Source organism: Pleurodeles waltl, chromosome 3_1 (assembly GCF_031143425.1).
Source record: "Pleurodeles waltl isolate 20211129_DDA chromosome 3_1, aPleWal1.hap1.20221129, whole genome shotgun sequence".
Taxonomy (NCBI): domain Eukaryota; kingdom Metazoa; phylum Chordata; class Amphibia; order Caudata; family Salamandridae; genus Pleurodeles; species Pleurodeles waltl.
The window spans coordinates 364,823,048-364,844,739 of NC_090440.1; the positions used below are offsets into that span (position 1 = coordinate 364,823,048).

At 45.0% G+C, this 21,692-nt stretch overlaps 1 protein-coding gene across 1 annotated transcript in view; it reads left to right on the forward strand.

The window, feature by feature from the left end:
• Positions 1-21,692, forward strand: part of TRPM7 (transient receptor potential cation channel subfamily M member 7) — a 1,269,618-nt gene that overhangs the window by 584,205 nt on the left and 663,721 nt on the right. Inside the window, exon 18 of the mRNA XM_069222535.1 lies at positions 5,381-5,536. Coding sequence (XP_069078636.1) covers positions 5,381-5,536 — 156 coding nt within the window. The remainder of the gene's footprint in view (positions 1-5,380; positions 5,537-21,692) is intronic.

Here is a 21,692-nt window from a genome sequence, read left to right on the forward strand (position 1 = left end):
TCTCATGTTAGAACGCCATAGCCGCGAGTACGCTGACCGCATTCGTAAGACCCCGGAAGTCAATAAGAACACTGCAAGTGCTGGAAACATCGACGACGGACACATTTTCAACAACATAGAAATGGGACCAAAGGTCCCATGAAACTTGTAAGAAATAAATAAATAAAACTGGTCCAACTCGTTGCCGAAAATTACCAGTGCACAGATCCACATCTCTCAAACTATAGATCCCCAATTTCAAGTACCCACTGTAGCTTATTGATAACCAAAACCCAGTACACCAATTTAAAGTTTTAACCTAGTTCAGATTAACAATTGAATTTAAGGTGGAAACTTAAACGTTCTCCCAGAGCTTTTGTATTTCACAAAAAAGTAAGAATAAAACAAAACCTAACTCCCAATGGGTCATATTCAAATTTTGTGAGCACCTTCTCAAATCCCCTCCATTATGGGGGGAACTTCAAAAGAAGAAAGAAACCAATGTGAATGTATCTGAAAGCAAGTAATATACAGAATGAAAAGTAAATGAAAATATAAAGACCCAGAATACTACATGTCAAAATAATATACCAACAATTTGACACAATGATGTTATAATCACATTTCAAACCCCACTATCATATGTGAATGAATCTATATTTGAGAATTTTGGTTGTCAACTCCAGTGATCCAAGAAGTGTTCAAGTCAAAATAGTGATAACAGCATGCAAGCAAAACCATATTGATTGTACATGATATGAATTGAACCTATTACAGAGACTCAATTATTGTATACAAATGGAATTCACATTTCAATCTCCCAAAAATTACTCCAATTCTCTGTCGGAATTAAGACCCAATTCTACGGCCCTCAATCTCATTATCCATAATGCCTCTTTCTTTCGTAAGGACAATTCTCTATTGCCACCCCTCGGATCCCTAGGGACATGTTCAAATCCAAAAAATTCAAAACTTTTGTGAGCAGATTGTGAATCACAGGTTAATATCTTACATCACAATTTTTAAGTACTCTAACATGTTCCCCAATTCTGACCTTAAGTGGGCGTATAGTGCTCCCCACATATATTCGAGTACACTTGCACCGTATTATGTAAATAACATATGCGGTATTGCAATCAATTGTTGATCTAATTGTGAAAACTCGCTCAACAGTAGAAAATTCTTTAGTATTATGGCATGCCCAACGACATACCCCACAAAGACCGCATTTGAAAAAACCTGCTCCTCGTGGAGATAAAGTAGTAATAAAACTAGGACTCAGAATGTTCTTCAAAGTCCTACCTTTCCGATACGATGTAGGCACTTTTTCTGATATTAAATTCTTTAGTGATTCATCTTGGAGTAATATATTCCAATGTTTCATCATGATTTTTTTCAAAATCAGAGAGGCATCATTGTAGTCTGTTATAAATCGGACCTTGTTGGATTGCTCCACCAAATTGTTCCGATCCTTGACTCTCAAAGTATCACTTCTCACCAGTTGGTTGGCTCGATGTTGTGCCCTTTAGACCACCTTGTTAGAGTAACCTCGTGCTCTAAATCTCCTACCCATATCATCAACATGGTCTAAAAACTCACAATCCAAGCTACAATTACGTTGTTCCCTCACAAGTTCCCCAAAGGGAATTGATACCACCTGGTGTCTGGGGTGTGCACTCCTGGCATGGAGAATAGAGTTACATGTCATTCAATTGAGTTACATGCTGTGGCTTTACGAAAAAGCCTACTTTGAATCTTACCATCCGCAATGAAAAGTTCTACATCCAATAATTCAATGTTCTCAGAACTAAATTGGTAAGTGAATCTTACATTCATGGAATTCGAGTTTAAAAAACTGCATAATTCCACCAGTTTGCCATCCCCACCGGTCCAAATCAGAAAACAATCGTCTATGTAACGACCCCAAAATAATATATCAGTCTGCCAATGAGTAGATTCAGGACCCCAAACCCATTTATCTTCAAACCACCCCATGAAAAGATTTGCATAGGAGGGGGAGAATTTGGAGCCCATCGCTACACCCTGCTTTTGTCGAAACCAATCTTTATTGAACAGAAAATAATTGTTTGTAAGAATCAAATCAGTCATCTCATAGACTTGCTGATCTTTTATTCAGAAAATATCGTATGGCCTCCTGTCCTAACTCATAGTTAATGCAGGTGTATAAAGATACCACGTCCAATGTGACTAATAACATATTATTCTCCCAATCTATGCCACTCAGAATACTGAGAATATGTGTGGTGTTTTTAATAAAAGATGGAAGATTATAAACCAGGGGTTGTAGAAAACAGTCCACGAATTCCGAAAGTTTCTCAGTGGGACCTAATATACCAGATACAATTGGTCTACCCGGTGGAAAAGGTAGTCCCTTGTGTACTTTAGGTAATGTATAAAGACAAGGATATCTTGGATGATCTACCTTCAAATAGAGATATTCGTTCCTACTGAGTAATCCCTGTTGTTGCCATACAAGTAGCTTCTTGTTGATTTTATACATAAGGTTGGGAATGGGATTACAACTGACTCTTTCATAACATGTCTTGTCATTCAATTGCTACAAAATCTCATTGTCATAATCTGTTTTATTCATGATAACCACATTCCCCCCTTTATCTGCTTGCCTAATAATGATATCCTATTCATGTCTGAGTAATTCCAATGCGGCAAATACCTCTGAACTCATGTTTTTCGAGAAATGTCGATATTTATTCTTTGCCAAGTAATTGTCATAATCCTGACACACTGAATCGAAGAATTTATCAAAAGGATTCATACCTAATAATCTTGAGTCCAACACAACTTTCTCTTCAAACCACGAGAAATACTCCTACTAGATACTACATCCAAATCCTGTAGTACTCTTGAAAAAATATCAGGATCTTCATTTCGTTCAGCTATAGATAATAAAAGTGCTGTATGATGCACTTCTTCAATAGATAGCGTACTCCAAGATGACTTCTGCGGAGATACATCTAGAGTTGAGCTGTCCTTTGGATTTAATTGAAAATGTTTCTTTAATTTAAATTTGCGAACAAACTTACCGTATTTATCGGCGTATAACACGCACCGGCGTATAACACGCACCTCTTTTTAAGAGGAAATTTCAGAAAAAAAACCCATTAAATTTTATCGGCGTATAACACGCACACATCATTTGCCCCCTATTTTCAGGGAGAAAAAGTGCGTGTTATACGCCGATAAATACGGTATATAGATCAATTTTAGATCTACAGGGATCACCAAAAGTGTTGGGGCAAAAATTGAGGCCTTTAGCCAGAAGACTCTTAACCCCTGATGAAAGCTCCATTTTTGAAAGATTAATCACATTGATGGATGATGATCCAACCAACCCTATATTTTCTTGTCCCGAGATCTCGTTTTTATTCCATCCTGTTCTTTCGCCTTGACCACCTGCTCCTCTTCTACCCCTCCTGGTTTTCTTGTATATGATACCCCTCTGTTTTGATTGTATTTGCCTCGTTTCATCCTCATTAGTTCCTGTAAAAAACCATTACCACTAGGAGTGTCACACCTTTGGGCAGAAGTACCCAAACTGCCCTCAGCCTCACTATCACTTGTAACCGAAGTACTAATAGATTTTGAATCTGAGACATTCGACATACTGGACCCTCTGGGAACCAAATTAGTATGTACTAAATGATCATATTTATTGGAAAAAGTGAAAACTCTACCCGTCAGGTAGTCGCTCTCATCTTGCTTCAGTTTTCGTGCTTTCCTCTGAGTAACTTCTTCCTGGAACTTAAGTAATACTTCTTCTATCAAACAAGCCTACAAAAAAAACTGACATCATTGCGCATGTTTGGTGCTCATATGTGGCCCTGTTTAGTCACTTCCAGAGCAGAACGAGGTTGGTGTGAAGCCACGTGATGCCACCTACGGGTCCACAGGAGTACTACTTTTGAGGTTTCTGGATTGAGGCTTAACATTGGGGAATATGCACAGGGTGAAGTATCTGTGTTGAGGTTTCCCCCGAAAAGCCATTGCCCAAGGTAAGTCATTTGTTTTTAACACTTATTATTCCAAGCAAGTAAAGATATTGTTCATGGGAGAAAGGTTATTATCCAGTGGGCACTTGAGGTCTCTGTATTTTATTGAAAATATCTCCAATATTTAAATCTAGAACTGTGCAGAGGTACCTAAAATACAACTCAGTAGAGCCAGACCGACCCACGAATGCTCCAAAATGCCTATTGATATCACAGATGTGTTGATGGAGTAAAGTCTGTGACCTGTAGAGTGGCTGAATGATCCTGCATGATGGCTTGAAGAGGTGGTGTTTTAGCTCTTAGCAGCTCCCATACAACAGGATAAGTCTCCCAGACCTTAGGACCTCGTAGATCTGGATGCAAGAGCCTAACTGGATGTTCCTTTAGGGTTGGTGAATGAACAGCAGTGAAATGTCAAAGGTGTGGTGCTACTTGTGGGCCAACTGGAAAAGGGAAAATCCCAGATAGAGAATAGCATTGCTGAGTTTCTCATTATGGTTTTTCTGTAGCTTGGAGATTCACAATCCCCTAAATCGGGAAGGATCATTCTCTCAGTATTGGGGCCAGGCCCAGTACTTAGTGGGCTCAAATGGAGAAGGGAGCAGTACATCACCAGTAGGCACCTCTTGCAGAAGCTGTTATATACACTTTGACATGACTTCAGGCTTGCATTTCTCTGGAAGACCCATATCATATACCTTAATGTGCTGCATACTATTTTCTTTAAGTTAGTTGTCCACTATGTTCCAGTAAGATGCTGCCAGGTCCTCCTCCTTGGTGTGTTCATACAAATTGTTACCAAGGGTGGCCACAATACCGCTATCGCTTAAAAGGCCCTTTGTTGCTCATTGCTAGTGCTGTTTGCTTTTGCTACATTGTGACAGTATGTTGTGTTTGTGTATTGTGATGGTAAATTTTTTCTTTCTCATATTCATATACTGTGTTCTAGTTTATGGTTAGTGATTTCCAAAGTTTACATCTATGGGCAGAAGTAGAAGTTCCTATGAGGTTTTTTTACACATACTGTATGAGTTATCCTGGAACACTTTTTCACAATAGCCCTGTGAAACAGCCCAAATACAACATGCTGTACCTCTCTCGATGGCAGTCATTTTTGGTTTCTAATGCTACTTAGCAAAGTCTTAGTAGAAAGGGGAATTAAAAAAATACAGTTTTCATGCCTTGATGTCTCTGCATGCCATACCTTTTGCTGTGTATGTTTCATCTAAACCAGTGTGTCTGGCTGTTGTGTGTCTCTGTTCCAAGTTCATTTTCATATTTGAGAGTTCCCATAGGTTTTTCGGTATACAAAACAGTGCTGTGATGTACTGTACAACAACAACGTTTTAAAACTTGTGTTCTTATTACAGGTGATTTTAAGCATTTTGGTACCTCCAACTATTCTAATGTTGGAGTATAAAACCAAAGCAGAAATGTCCCACATTCCTCAGTCTCAAGACGCACATCAGATGTCGATGGACGACAGTGAGAATAACTTTCAAGGCCCAGTTGAAGACATTCCAATGGTAATAAACAATTATAACAATTAACATTTTTCACCTACATTATAGGGTGTGTGTTTTGGTGACTCCACCTATTATAGACAATGCGCATGGGCATTGGCTCCATAGATTATTTTTCTTCACTGTCTGGTTCAGATGTGTCTACAGGAGCACTGGTTCAACACCACACATTCTTGCTGGGACTTCAGCCCTGTCCCTCATCGGTCCAAAGAATCCCAAAGTTCATCGGTCTCTACCCTCAGGTGTTGCTTCGACTATGTCTCGTCGTTGACGAAATCTCCACTTCGGCTCTCTCCCTGTAGAAAGATGGCTCTCTATTTAGTGCACTAAAATGAAGTACACTGTACAGAGAGACCAGTGTATCCCCAATTGGTATTGCGGAGGCAAAATTAGATAGGACTAATTCTCTATTTGTTGTAGTGTAGGCGAGCAGTTATGCTTATCAGAGAGTAGTGCTAAGCATTTGTTGTAATCTTAGGCAATAAATGAGAGACACACTCAAAGAATAAATCCGAGACCAATTTTTTAGAAAAATAACCCTTCTGTTTATGTAAGTTTCAAGCCCCAAAACTTTGTAATCAGGTAAGTAGTTTTAATGCAGAAATACTTTTCGGCTTCAAAACTTTTTAGAGTTCCTCAATGTTAATCTATGGAGGAAAACAATGGTCAACAAACACAAGGTTAACAACGACTTACAAAGCCAATCTCAGGGAGTTAAGGTAAATACTGGACACTGATCAGAGCCACTCTAGCGCGTCACTTCGGGCAGCGCTGGGACGGCCTAGTGCAGGAGTTCAATAAGGCGTTTGGTGCCCAATGGTTTCCTATAGGAGTTTGGTCCTTGTAACAAAAAGGCTTCAGGCTCTTGCTAGGAAGCCAGTCAGGGACAGCAAACAGGTAGGTTGTAGACTTGGGGTGCTTGGGGAAGTAGGTATACATTTGTTCCTTTTCTCCAGGGCCCCGGGGGCAACGGATGGAGGGGTGTCCTTAGGCGTTGTGTTTCTCTGCCCAGGAGCACTCGCGGTCAGGGGGTTCTGCTTGTTGAGGCTGAAAGGGTCATTGGGAAGTCCAGCAGGGGGGACCCAGGGTGGACTCGGGCTCAGGGGAGCCAGTAGACCCACCTCAGATGGTGTCAGGGGCGAACGGTGTAGTGGTTTCTGGAGGTGTCAGTGTAGTAAGTTAGCTCTGTATATATTATATCAAAATTAGATATAGGCCCTCATTTGACCGCCAGGGCCGCGGGCAACGGAAGCACCGCCAACAGGCTGGCGGTGCTTCAGTGGCTATTCCGACCGCGGCTGTAAAGCCGCGGTCGGAAAACCGGGTCCGTCGGTTTCTCGCCGGATTAGCCCCGGCTGGGCGAATCCTCCATGGCGGCGCTGCTTGCCCCCTTCCCGCCAGCCTGTTTCTGGCGGTTTTCACCGCCAGAAACAGGATGGCGGGAACGGGTGTCCTGGGGCCCCCTAACAGGGCCCCAGTATGATTTAAGCAGACAGTGAAAAGCACGACGGGTGCAACTGCACCCGTCGCACACCTGCAACACCGCCGGCTCCATTCGGAGCCGGCTTCTGTGTTGCAGGCCCTTTCCCGCTGGGCCGGCGGGCGCTCCCTTCGCGGGCGCCCGCCGGCCCAGCGGGAAAGTCAGAATGACCCCCGCGGTCATTTGACCGCGGAGCGGCCAATTGGCGGTTCCCGCTTGGCGGGTGGCAACCGCCGCCCGCCAAACTTGGAATCAGCCCCATAGTGTGCACAGAGTCCAGGGATTCCTCAGAGGCTTAACAGAGGCTAAATTATATAATACTAAGGCTCTCTTTTTTTTGTAGTCTGGTCGAGCAGTTAGGCTTATCAGAGGGTAGTGCAAAGCATTTGTTGTAAACACACAGACAATAGAAGAAGCACGCACTCAATGACTTAACTCCAGACCACTTATTTTTATATAGCAAAATTATATTTTCTTAATTTAGTTCTAGAACCACAAAATTCAAGTTGCAGGTAAGTTTTCCAATAGATTCGTATTTAACACATGTATCAACAGTACTTTGTTTGAAATCAATAAGTTATACAGTTTTTGAAATATTGGCAATTATCTGTTTTAAAATTGGACACAGTGCAATTTTCAGAAACAGTTCCCGGGGGGAAGAAATGTTAATTTGATTTGCAGATAAGTACAGCACTTACAGTTTCCGTCTCTATGTTTTAGAAAGTCCACCATTTGGGGTTCAAGTTAACTCCAAACACCCACCACCAGCAACACTGGGCCAGCCAGGTGCAGAGGTCAAAGATGAGTAATTTTAACGTGGGATCCTGTGGAGACAGGGGGTACTCGGAATCAAATCTGTCTGCAGGTAAGTATCCCCGACTCGGAGGGCAGACCAGTGTGGATTAGAGGAGCTCTGGAGGGGCCACAAGTAGGCACCAAACACACACCCTCCGTGGCACAGGGACGACCGGGTTCAGGGTGCAAAGGGGGGTCCTCAGGATTCGTCGTGGAGAGGTCAGATAAGGGTGGGCACTTGCTCGCAATCGCCTGGGGATCCTCTGTAGCTGGTTGGACCACCTGGACACGGGCTGTGGGCGTTGGGTGCCGAGTGGTTAGCACTCACGCATTCGGAGTTGGATGGGAGTCCTTAGTTGTTGGTTTCTTCTTGGATAGAGCCCCTGTCCACAGGAGATCTTGTTCCTTTTGTGTGCAGGGCAGTCCTTTTGGCAGATGTTGCTGGTCCTGTTAGATGCGTCAATGTTCTTTTGCAGGTTCTTTGAAGCAGGAGACAGGTCGGTAGGGCTGGGGCCAAATCAGTTGTAGTCTTCCTTATTCTCTGCTGGGGGTTTCAGCTAAGCATTACTTCTTCATCTTGTCAGGTTGCCAGGAATTTGGTGAACTGGGTTCAGGGAGGCCCTTAAGTCTTAGACTTAGGGGAGTTTAAGGGTCAGAGGGTCACCCCCCACTTTTTGCCTAGTTTTGATACCAGCTTTGATTGCAAATGTGCTGGGACCCTGCTAACCAGGCCCCAGCACCAGTGTTCTTTCTTTAAAACTGTACCTTTGTTTCCACAATTGGCACAGCCCTGGCACACAGTTAAGTCCCCTGTAAAAGGTACCCCTGGTACAAGGGCCCTGTGGCCAGGGAAGGTTCCTAAGGGCTGTAGCATGTATTATGCCACCCCTCACTCAGTACATACATGCTGCCTTGCAGCTTGTGTGTGCTAGTGGAGAGAAAAGACAAAGTCGACATGGCACTCCCCTCAGAGTGCCATGCCCACAAAACACTGCCTGTGGCATAGATAAGTCACCCCTCTAGAAGGTCATACAGCCCTAAGGCAGGGTGCACTATACCACAGGTGAGGGCATAGCTGCATGAGCACCATGCCCCTACAGTGTCTAAGTCAATTGTTAGACATTGTAAGTGCAGTGTAGCCATACTGAGTATATGGTCTAGGAGTTTGTCATTACGAACTCCACAGCACCATAATGGCTACACTGAATACTAGGAAGTTTGGTATCAAACTTCTCAGCGCAGTAAACCCACACTGATGCCAGTGTGGGATTTATTGAAAAATGCACACATAGTACATTTTAGAGATGCCCCATGTATGTTAGCCCAACTTCTAGTGCACGGCTGACCCATCTGTGCCAGCTTGCGACTTCCAGATGAGTTTCTGACCACATGGGGTGAATGCCTTTAATGCACCATGTGGTCAGAAACAAAGCCTGTCCTGGGTGGAGGTGCTTCACACCTTCCCCTGCGGGAACTGTAACACCTGCTGGTGAGCCTCAAAGGCTCAAGCCTGTTGTTACAGTGCCCCAGGGTACTCCAGCCAGTGGAGATGCCTGCCCCGGACGAGCCCCCACTTTGGCGGCAAGTCCGGAAGGATAATGAGAAAAACAAGCAGGAATCATCCCCTCAGCCAGGACCCACTTCTAAGGTGTCCAGTGTTGAGGTGACCCGTCCCTGCTGAATCCTCCATCTTGGTTTGGAGGACAGGGACCATTAGCATTAGGATTTTGCCCCCCTTCCCCAAGGGAATGGGCACAAAGACGGTGTAGCCACCCTCAGAGACAGTAGCTATTGGCTACTGCTCTTGACCCTAAATTTAGTATTTAGGGGTGACCCTGAACGCAGCTCTTCAGAATCCTGATAACCACAAGAAAGAAGGACTGCTGAGCTGAAAACCCTACAGAGAATAGAAGTATACACCAACTGACTCTTCCCCAGCCCTACCGGCCCATCTCCTGCTTCAAAAAGCTGCAAGAAAAGAAGCAATGCATTCTACAGGACTAGCGACCTCTGAAAAGCCTCCAGGGAACCGCCTCATCACCGAGGACCAAGAAACTCCTGTGGAGAGCGGACCTGTCTAAAAGGATGACAAAGAAACCATCTTACCTCACTCCAGAAGCTTGAGTTCACCTACTCTACACCCAGCGCCCCCGGACCGTGTCCAGCGAATTCAACTATCCAGAGAGGATCCCCAGGCGACTCCAACGACGTGTCCACCCTGGGCTGACCTGTCTACTCCCCCACGACGACGCCTGCAGAGGGAATCCCGAGGACCCCCCTGACTGCGACTGCCCGGTACGAAGATATGTCGCCTGGAGAAGCACTGCACCCGCAGCCCCCAGGCCCTAGTGAAACCGACCACCAGTGCAGCAAGGACCAGCAGGCAGCCCTCACCCTTGCTCAGTCGGTGACTTGCCCGAGAAGCCCCCTGTGCCCTGCCTGTAGTGCCTAAGTAACCCCCGGGTCCCTCCATAGCGTTCTATTGAAAACCCAATGCCCTGTTTGCACACTGCACCCGGCCGCCCCCGTGCTGCTCAGGGTGTGGTTTTTGTGCCTACTTAGGCCCCCTCCAGTACACCTCCAAACCCCCTGGTCTGCCCTCTGCCCTCTAACAACGTGGGTACTTAACTGCAAACAGACCAGAACTGGAGTACCCCCTGTCTCCATAGGGGCACACATTATCTTGGCTCCTGTTTGACCGCTGCACCTTATTGGCCCTGTGTTTCTGGCGCTGGGTGTTTGAGGTTATTTTGAACCCCCAACGGTGGGCTACCTATGCCCCGGAGATTGAACCCATAAGTTTACTTACCTCAAAAACTGTACTATTCTTACCTTCCTCAGGAACTGTTGAAAAGTGCAGTGTCCACTTTTAAAATAGCTTTTTGTCATTCTAAAGAAAACTGTGTACCTTGTTGATTCCATTCAAAGTTCTATGTATTACTATGCAATGTACCTTTCATTTATTGCACTTACCTGCTAAATTAATCTTGTGTTTCTAGAAATAAAGTAACAAAAGAATATTTTTTACATAAAAACCTATTGGTCTGGAGTTGTCATTGAGTGTGTGTTTCCACTTATTGCTTGTGTGTTTACAACAAATGTAACAGCAGTATGACCACGGCACACAAAATAGTATAATCAAAGTTCGTGTTGAGGAAAAGTATCCCTGGTAGTAAGATTCAGGATGTGATGCACAGTGTCTTTAATTGTAGGCACAGTTTGCCACAGACTTGCGTTGTCTTCGAGAAACAGCAAACATATGCTTAACACTACCCTCTGATAAGCCTTCCTGCTCGACCACACTACCACAAATACAGGGAGTGCAGAATTATTAGGCAAATGAGTATTTTGACCACATCATCCTCTTTATGCACGTTGTCTTACTCCAAGCTGTATAGGCTCGAAAGCCTACTACCAATTAAGCATATTAGGTGATGTGCATCTCTGTAATGAGAAGGGGTGTGGTCTAATGACATCAACACCCTATATCAGGTGTGCATAATTATTAGGCAACTTCCTTTCCTTTGGCAAAATGGGTCAAAAGAAGGACTTGACAGGCTCAGAAAAGTCAAAAATAGTGAGATATCTTGCAGAGGGATGCAGCACTCTTAAAATTGCAAAGCTTCTGAAGCGTGATCATCGAACAATCAAGCGTTTCATTCAAAATAGTCAACAGGGTCGCAAGAAGCGTGTGGAAAAACCAAGGCGCAAAATAACTGCCCATAAACTGAGAAAAGTCAAGCGTGCAGCTGCCACTTGCCACCAGTTTGGCCATATTTCAGAGCTGCAACATCACTGGAGTGCCCAAAAGCACAAGGTGTGCAATACTCAGAGACATGGCCAAGGTAAGAAAGGCTGAAAGACGACCACCACTGAACAAGACACACAAGCTGAAACGTCAAGACTGGGCCAAGAAATATCTCAAGACTGATTTTTCTAAGGTTTTATGGACTGATGAAATGAGAGTGAGTCTTGATGGGCCAGATGGATGGGCCCGTGGCTGGATTGGTAAAGGGCAGAGAGCTCCAGTCCGACTCAGACGCCAGCAAGGTGGAGGTGGAGTACTGGTTTGGGCTGGTATCATCAAAGATGAGCTTGTGGGGCCTTTTCGGGTTGAGGATGGAGTCAAGCTCAACTTCCAGTCCTACTGCCAGTTCCTGGAAGACACCTTCTTCAAGCAGTGGTACAGGAAGAAGTCTGCATCCTTCAAGAAAAACATGGTTTTCATGCAGGACAATGCTCCATCACACGCGTCCAAGTACTCCACAGCGTGGCTGGCAAGAAAGGGTATAAAAGAAGGAAATCTAATGACATGGCCTCCTTGTTCACCTGATCTGAACCCCATTGAGAACCTGTGGTCCATCATCAAATGTGAGATTTACAAGGAGGGAAAACAGTACACCTCTCTGAACAGTGTCTGGGAGGCTGTGGTTGCTGCTGCACGCAATGTTGATGGTGAACAGATCAAAACACTGACAGAATCCATGGATGGTCACTGATTTGTTTTTGTTTTGTTTTTGAATGTCAGAAATGTATATTTGTGAATGTTGAGATGTTATATTGGTTTCACTGGTAATAATAAATAATTGAAATGGGTATATATTTTTTTTTGTTAAGTTGCCTAATAATTATGCACAGTAATAGTCACCTGCACACACAGATATCCCCCTAACATAGCTAAAACTAAAAACAAACTAAAAACTACTTCCAAAAATATTCAGCTTTGATATTAATGAGTTTTTTGGGTTCATTGAGAACATGGTTGTTGTTCAATAATAAAATTAATCCTCAAAAATACAACTTGCCTAATAATTCTGCACTCCCTGTAGAGAATTAGTATTATCTATTATTGTCTCTGTCATGCCTCTGGGGAACCCCTGGACTCTGTGCACACTATGGGGGTTATTCCAACTTTGGAGGAGTGTTAATCCGTCCCAAAAGTGACGGTAAAGTGACGGATATACCACCAGCCGTATTACGAGTTCCATAGGATATAATGGACTCGTAATACGGCTGGTGGTAAATCCGTCACTTTTGGGACGGATTAACACCTCCTCCAAAGTTGGAATAACCCCCTATATCTCATTTTGATATATTAAATACAGAGCCAACTTCCTACACTTATATTCAAAGAAGCCATCATAAAGCTGGGAAACTCGTAGTGCCAGTGCCCAGCACGTGCATTTAAAATGGCTTCCCTGGTCACTTACTATGTCTGAGACTTGACAAAGACATAGCAGGTGCATATCTGCTTATATAGATATGCCCTCACATGTAATATAGTGCACCCTGCCTTAGGGGTGCAAGGCCTGCTCGAGGGGTGACTTACATAGTTTTGTATGCAGTGTTAAGGGACATGGCACACGGGCTGTGTGCCATGTTGTGTTTTCAATTTTGGAAGCACCTTGTCACACAGCCTACAATGTCAGTCTGCATAAGGTTGTTGATGGCGTCCTTCAGAGTGGCTCAAGTTGTACTGCAGCTCTTAGGTGCTCTCTTCAGTACCCATGCCCTAGGTTCCAGGGGTACCATTTACTAGGTACTTATCGGGCTGAACGGGCAGGTCACTTGGGGATCAAGTGATTAGGGACCAGATGTAGGAAAATCGCAGTTTGCGCAATGCAAAACACGTATTGCGATGCACAATCCCATTTTGCGAGTCGGTAACTTGGTTACCGACTCGCGAAATGGGAATGTGACTCGCAAATAGGAAGGGGTGTTCCCCTTCCTATTTGCGATTCGCATCGCGATGCAGTATTGCATTTTCTCGAGTGTATTGCAACTCGTTTTCCTTTAAGGAAAACGGGCTGCAATACCAAAAAAAACAAAAAAACTGCTTTATTAAAAAAGCAGTCACAGGCATGGTGGTCTGCTGTCTTCAGCAGGCCACCATCCCTGTGAGTGCAGGGAATTGCAAGGAGGTCGCAAATTGCGACCCTCCTCTTTCTTATTAATGAGGTGGGTCTTTGCGACCCACTTGCGATGCGCAGAAGGTGTCAGGGACACCATCCTGCATATGAGATTGCGACTCGCAATCCTAAATCTTCCTACATCTGGCCCTAGGTTTCTTGTTTTAGGGAGAGGACATTGGGGACCAGGTTAGCAGGAACCCAGAGCACTTCAGTCAAGTTTCATCTAAAAATCAGGTAAAAAGTGGGAGGGTTCTGCGACCAGAACCCTGCTCCTTATAGCCCCTCACACAATTCCAATCACTTCGGCAGCCGAGAATGTCCATGTGATAAAACGGATTCCATTTTGGTTCTGTCCAACTTCCCTCTCCAGGTTTGCAAGGACAAATTTGCATGTAACTTGTGCCTGTTTCCGGGTCACAGAGAAGAATCCTGTGCAGCATTCCACAACAAAAAGACTCTTCAGAACTGAAGAGCACAACGGACTACCTCAGCTTCAGTGGCGCAATACTGAGGAGAGGAAACACACTCTGGACATTTCAGGGGGTTAGAAGCCCCTGAAGCAGCCAAGTGAGTCTGTTGCGGAAATCGTAGAGGCATTTGTGTTGGAGGATGCTGAATCTGAGTCAGATGTTGAGACTGAAGGGCCGCAGCCAGGTCGGTCAATGCCCGTTACCAAGGACCGTAGTAAGTAGTGCTAGCTGTCGTTCCTCAGAGGCATCAGCCTCTAACTCCCGCACTTCTTTCTGTGGCTCGGGCCACCACTGTCTTAGGGCCATGGTTGGCACTGAACTACCAAACTGGACCCCATTCCCTAGATCCTTCAGTTCTGTAATCTGTTTGGAAGCCTCGCCCCTCTACATTGAGTGCTGCTTCGGTGCCAGATCCAATCATTCCCTCTCAGCTGCACTTTGAGTCAAAATGCCAGCGTTCGTTGGCACTGTCCAGGGCATCATCTGAGGAAAGAGACCAGCCCATCCTGCAATGACTTCATGAACTCCTCGACGCCGGACATAAGGGTATTTTCATACAACCAGGCACCGTCCAGGTCATGGCTAAGCGTGTCCAGCTCTCCAAGGACTCCTACCTCACAAGAGACTTACTTTCGAGGAAGCCCTCAATGCTCCTAAGGAGCAGATGCCCAAAAAGCCTTGATGCCACAACAGAGACACCTCTCCTATCAGTGCCTGGTCCTTCTCCGCATCGTCCTCCTCTTCTTCCATCTCTTCCCCCTCTTCCTCCATCTTTTCCCCCTCCACCACCTCCTTCAAATCCTACCTCCCCTTTGCAATCTGTGGACCCCCACACACATTCACCATAGATATCTTATTCAGGGTGTGGGGACCGTCTAGGATCAATCTACGACCCACATGGGACACCATATCATCTCCAGGCTCTTGGCCTTTGTGATGACTACCAGGTAAATCCTCCATCTGATTCTGACCCAGATTTGTACCCAGCCAAACCATCTCCTCCTGACAAGACAACCTCATACCATGAGGTACTACACAGGGGAGCAGCTTTCATAAGATTGAACTGCATTTTCAATGTGAGGAGGTGATTTCATCCCTGGAAACACTTTTCTCCAGTTAAAGGGCCCTCCAATACCTATCTATGTTGAAGGGCATGCTAAAACCTGCTGGGTAAATCTTCAAGTAGCTTGTGAAAGCCATAGTCCTCATGCCCCAGGGTGATAAGTTGAAAGCTTCTCCCACATACACCACAGGTCAATTATCCCATTATTCACTGGTGGTTCACACAGCCAGGAAGAGAGCTAAGCCACAGGGTACAGGGGATTCCCCCACACCCCCAGACCAGGAGAGGAAAAAAATAGATGTGTCTGGCAAGCGTGTTGCAGCACAATCTGCCATTCAGTGGTGCATTACTAATTCCATTGGCTTGCTCTCTTGGTATTTTTCAGCCCACTGGGATCAAATGGAGGATCTTATACAAAATCTGCTAGACCAATACTGCAAACAGGGACAGAAGTTGGTGGCGAGAAGATAATCTCAAACACCAATATTTACTGTGCTCTGGATGCCCTAGACACAGCTGCAGGTGGCGTTAATTCTAGCCCTCTGCGGTTTTAAAGCACCTGTTTGATGTAACCTTCAACGGCAAGCATTTTTTCGCCACACAGCTTGATGAGATACTCAAAGAAAGAAAGATACTGACATGGCTAAAGCCATTGGCACACTACAGACACCTGGTGCCCTAGGTTCCTTTTGCCGCACCCAGTATTGTGGCATAGCCAAAGCAGCTGCAGCCCTGAAGACTTCCACCTCCTACACCAGACAACTGCATCCAACCCTTTCACAGGGGTGGGTATAAAGGGAACAATGACAGATGTGCAGGTAAAGCAGCAGCTCTCAAAGGAGCTATCTCCCCAAAACAGTGACATTCTCTTCCTTTCCCCAGACAATCCAACACCTGTTGTGGCAGAGTACAAGGGTTCCCTCCCTTATGGGAGGCGGTTACCTCTGACCAGTGGCTTTTAGAGATCATACAGGAGGGGTATTGTTTAGAACTTTCCCAAACACCACCAACATTCCTCTCTGCAGACACAAGTTATCCATGAAACCCCCATCAGCTCCTAAAAGAGGAGCTCACGCTATTTGCCAAAGGGGGCCATAGAACCAGGGCTGCCACTGCATTGCAACAAAGGGGTGTACTTCCCTGTACTTTCTCATTCACAAGAAAGGCTCACACGCAAACAACCATAGACCTTCGTCACAAGCTGGGCTTCACATTAAATATAGCCAAATATCACCTTCAGCCCCTCCAGGTACAACCCTTCCATTAGGCTACCCTAGACTTGGGTGGGGAAGGCCTACCCGTTCCCAGCTTAGTGGTCTCAGGCAAAGAGTCTGCGATCCACTGCTGATTTAGAGCCGTACACATTGCTCTCTGCAGTGGTGGAATGCCAACAACCTGTTACAGGAATGGTCTTTCCTAGATCCAGTTAGGCCATTACCGCAGATGCCTCGCTTTTCAGATGAGGAGCGCATCTCCAAGACCACTCAATCTAGGGCTTGTTGCACCTGCACAGCAGGGTCTCCACATAACCCTACAAAAGCAAGAGGGACACGCACTCGCCACAGCTGTTTGCTCTAGTTGAGCGCATCCGGAGGGTGGGGGATTCATCACAAGGTGTAGTTAGTCATATAGTACATTCTGGGTCTGGACAACGACTTGGCCGACCTCCTCAGCATGCCATATCAGCAAGTCCTTGAGTGTGAACTCCATCATCAAACCCTTATCATTTAGTTCAGGCGGTGGGGTTACCTCACATAGACCTGTTTGCCTCCAACAACAACGCAGAGTGCCTAAACTTCACCACCAGGTTACCGTACCCGCGATCCATTGGCAGTGCACTATTGATAAACTCGTCAGGGACATTTACCTACGCTTTTGTCCTTCTCCCACTTGTAGTTCGCAAGCTGAGGCAGATGTCCCTTATCCTAGTACCCACAACGTGGGCGCGCCAGGCATGTTACTCCACTCTACTGGAACTCTCCCTGGTATCTCATGAGAAGCTTTCCAACAGGCCAGGCCTTCTCATGCAAAACCACGCAGCTTTCTGACACCCCGGTCCTCAGCAGCTCAATCTGAACTAGCTCTCGAAGTTATAGAGTTTGATTATCTCAGACTATCGGAAACATGTATGTCCATTCTTTGCGAAGCACATAGACCTACTGCAAGGGCCTGCTACATGGCCAAATGGAGGTGTTTTGTGCACTATTGCCTTCTAAAACATATCAATTCTCTCACACCTTCAGGACAAGACATTGTCTATTACTTCCTTCACCTTCCACAGTCAGGCCTCACCTACACTTTAATGTGGTTATGTTTGGCTGCGTTGGTGCTTACCTACAAAATAGGCAGCACACTTCCCTCTTACGTCAAGGGGCCTCACAAATGAGGTGTGACTACTGTATCTTGCAGCGCAAAAATATGGTTACTGGCATTTTCTACTAAAGTGGGAGGGAATACCTTTAGATATTTTTTTCTTCCATTTGTGGTTACTCTCTATCCCTTCTTCTTTGTTGTCTCTCATATATATTGATGACGATTTTGTCTCTGCAAAGGTGGCAGTGGAATTAGTTTCATCTGCTCAGAGGAGATTGAGATTTTATTTGTGGCACTTTTAGATTCCAAAACAGGAATGAGGCCTAATTTAGACCTTAGATACTTGAACCATTTTCTAAAAAAAAAAGTAGAGGTTCAAAATAGTTAATTTTATTCATGTTTTTGCTATCCTACACCCCAGGACTGATTCATTTTGATGGGCCTGCAGTACTCTTATTTTCATAGTTTAGTACTTTGTGCAGTTCTCACCATAGACAGTATCTTTGTTTTATTGTAGTGTTATTTGATTCCTAAGATAATAGGTCTGCGTATCGGGCAAGAGAACTTTAGAATGTGGGAGACTAAGTCCGTCCATACCATCAGAACCTGCCTGCCCAAATCCTGGCTAGCTCAAGGTGCCTTACTTAAACCCCTAACCCTATTGGGGTGAAAGGTGATTCTGGCAATCTGAACATGGTGCTGTGACTCCCAAGAAAGTCATGAAAACAAATCTTAGCTTTTCGTTGTATTACTCTTGCATGCCCAGGTGAAACACAAGAGATGTGAGAAGTTTTCAATACGTTTTCATAGTCTTGCATAAAGAGAATGAACTGCGATAATTAGGCAGATGAAACAAAGTAGAGTAACCGCTACTAAAACAAGGTAAAGAGGATTATTAAGCCAACCATGATAAATGATTCCTAGACGTTCCTACATAACCCTAAGTATATACTGAGTGCATAGTGGGTGTATCCTCTGCCTTTGTCTGATCCAGGGCACTAGCCTTAGCCCCATACCTGTGAAATAACGTCAGGAGTCAGCCTGTAGTGTGGAATGCAATCCTCTCGGAAGGCTGGAAGGTTTTCTTCAGCAGAGCTGCATGTCGAACAGGAGGGGTAGCAGCTGGAGTGCCCCTCTGCCTCTTCTGGGTCAGTGCACCATTTATAGAATAAAAGCTATACTGTTAGAAGCTCAGATGCAATATTATGTCTAGATATTAGAAGCTATGTCTTGCCTTTTGGCTTCATGTTTGCTTTAACCGCTTTTACCAATGTGGTTGCTGCGTATCGTCCGAGCCAGATTGTACCAAATCTGGACAACTGGTTTTTAAAAACGCCTTTATCTCAGACCTCAGATTCTTTAGGTATGTTTGCTTGTAAGATGAGGCTACCTTTCACATTTTTCTATCTGTATAAGTTGGCTCTTTGCACCACTCATCCTTCTGACCCAAGGTAGTATCTGCATTTCATATTAATCAGTTTGTCCTTTCCATCTTTTGTTCCCCATCCATACCTAACTAAATCGTGAAGCATCTGCCAAGACCTGACCCTAAATGTGTTGTCCCAAGGTAGATTGACCATAGGAGACAGGACAGAGAGGATGATCAGCTGTCCATGGTCTTTGCCGAAGCTCAAAGAGCATGGTGGTAACCAAGAGCACCATTTCTCATTTGGACATACTCTTTATCAAAAAAAACTCCAGAGCATCACCATGGTTCTAGGACTTGGGTTGCCTTGATGGTTAACCCTGCTCCGGACATTCGCAGGGGGCTACGTAGTCATGCTTGCACACTAACACTGCTGTTTTAAGCAGGTAGTGATTAGTGCCCGAACAAAGCCTTTCTTGGTTAACCAGCTTCATGTCATCCCTCCTGCCATGGAAGTTAGTTTACTTTAGTAACTATATTTCTTTTTGTAACTTGTTTTTATTGTTTTCCAAAGAACAATACAGGTATTTTAGATAGTACCAAAGAGATTGTGATAAATTCAATATCACAAAAATGTAATATAATGTACGTTTTGCAGAGATTCAGTACCTTCCTCCCTGGCCGCAACCCTAACCTCAACTGTGCACAGTGAGATCAAGTAGTTATCTTCTCCTGTTGTTGGGCCTGTTATCATGTAATGCTATCCATCGAGGATTCTGTTGTGGTCCCATGCACCTCAGATTCCTTAATGTTTCTTTGCACATGCCCACATTTTATAAACTGTTTTCTCTGGAGACAAACATCTACTCTTGCCTTTCTGCCTGATGCCCACCAATGGGGTGGGACACTAGGATCTTAGTGCTAATAGTCCCCTCCCAGTTGTCCATTATGCTAGGAGTGCCCTACCACCGCCACCAGTTGTCTTTGGATATGCTGCTAATTCTTAATTATAATGTAGGATGTGTGCATCAAGAGTGCCCTCCCATTCGTCCACAATCTGGCAAGGTAATAGTACATTGTGAAAATATTTAAAATGTATTAGCTGGAAACAGGTAGGTTGTGTGATTTCCTTTTAGCCTTCATCCACTCCTTGTCTATAAGTGGCCCAGGTCTCATCTACCACTCCATCCGCACCTTACAACCCTCTCAATTGCTCCCTCAGGCTCAGAAGGGTAAAGCGGAACATTAAGAAGCAGAAATGTATAAAATCAATAGACTTCTAGCTAGAAATTCCTTACCTTAGAAGAATCCGAAGGCTTTAGACTGAATCCGGAAACGTTTTGAGCAGTATCTTTGCCTGCCGATAGGTGACGTTGTTCAGCTCCACCTTGTCTGCAATGTATGCAACAGATGTGACAAGCATGGAGCCTATAAAGGTGCTGTAGGAAGCTGGTTCTGTATATACTATACCAAAATAAGGTATAGTGTGCACAGAGTCCAGGAGTTCCCCAGAGGCTTAACAGAGGCTAAAGTAGATGATACTAATGCTCTCTTTTGTGGTAGTGTGGTATAGCAGTTAGTCTTATCGGAGGGTAGTGCATAGCATTTGTTGTACACACTCAATGACTAACTCCAGGCCAATGCTTTTATATAGCAAAACTATATTTTGTTATTTTATTTCTAGAACCAAAAGGATATTTGTTGCAGGTAAGTACATTTGTATCAAGCATATAAATCATATGCACTTTGTTTGGGTTTTGCAGATAAAACAGTTTACAAGTAACTTAAACTTTTCAATTTCAAAAGTAGAGACAGTGCAATTTCCCATAGGGACCATTGCAGTCCTAGAGGAGGAAAATGATTAGCACAGTTTACAGGTAAGTCCTCGATTTACAATCCCAGTCTTCGGGGGTTAGGATGTCCACAGGTCAAAGTTCAGATTGACCACAAAAGTGCACCACCAGTAACACAGGGCTGGCCTCATGCAGATGTCAAAGTGTGTTTGGGTTTTCAATGGAATCCTATGAGGACTGGAATTACTCAGAAAGAAACATTTTGCTGATAAGTACTAGCGACTTAAGAGCACACACCTGGTGGGTTTAGGTCAGCACCGAGGAGGACACAGGTCAGCACCAAACACACGCCCTTAGCCGTACATCGGTGGCCAGGTGCAGGGTGCCCAATGCTTTTCATTTGTGAAACCCAGGAGGTCACAACGATGATGTAGGCTGGAACCAGGGGGGTGTTTGTGGAAAACCAAAGGCTGGACAAGGAGGAGAGGTGCCTGCTGGATGTTGCTGCACCATCGGTCAGATTCCCCAATGCCAGAGCACTGCGAGTGCCGGGGTACCTTTGGGTGCCGGGAATCTTCGTAGGATCCGGTTGCAGTCCAGAGGGACCTCGGATTTAGGCTGCAGGCATCGTCGTGTTGACCAGGAAGGCTCAACCCAGGGTTGACTCAAGGTCGGAATCGCCTGGGGACCTCTTCTGGTCTGGTGCGCCACCTGGACATGGGCTGTGGGAGTCTGGTGCAGAGGGGCAGGACTCGAAGATTCGGGTAGGCTCTGGAATCCTTTTGGAAGGTTTTTTGTGGACAGGGCCACTGTCCTCATGAGTTCTTGGTCCTCTGCTGGGCAGGCAGTCCTCTGGGGGTACGTAGAGGTCACTTGTCCTGCAGTATGAGTTTTCTTTTTGTAGAAAGAGTCTTGGAGCTGCAGACAGGCTGGTAGGGTTGGGGCCAAGTCAGTTTTCATCTGGAGT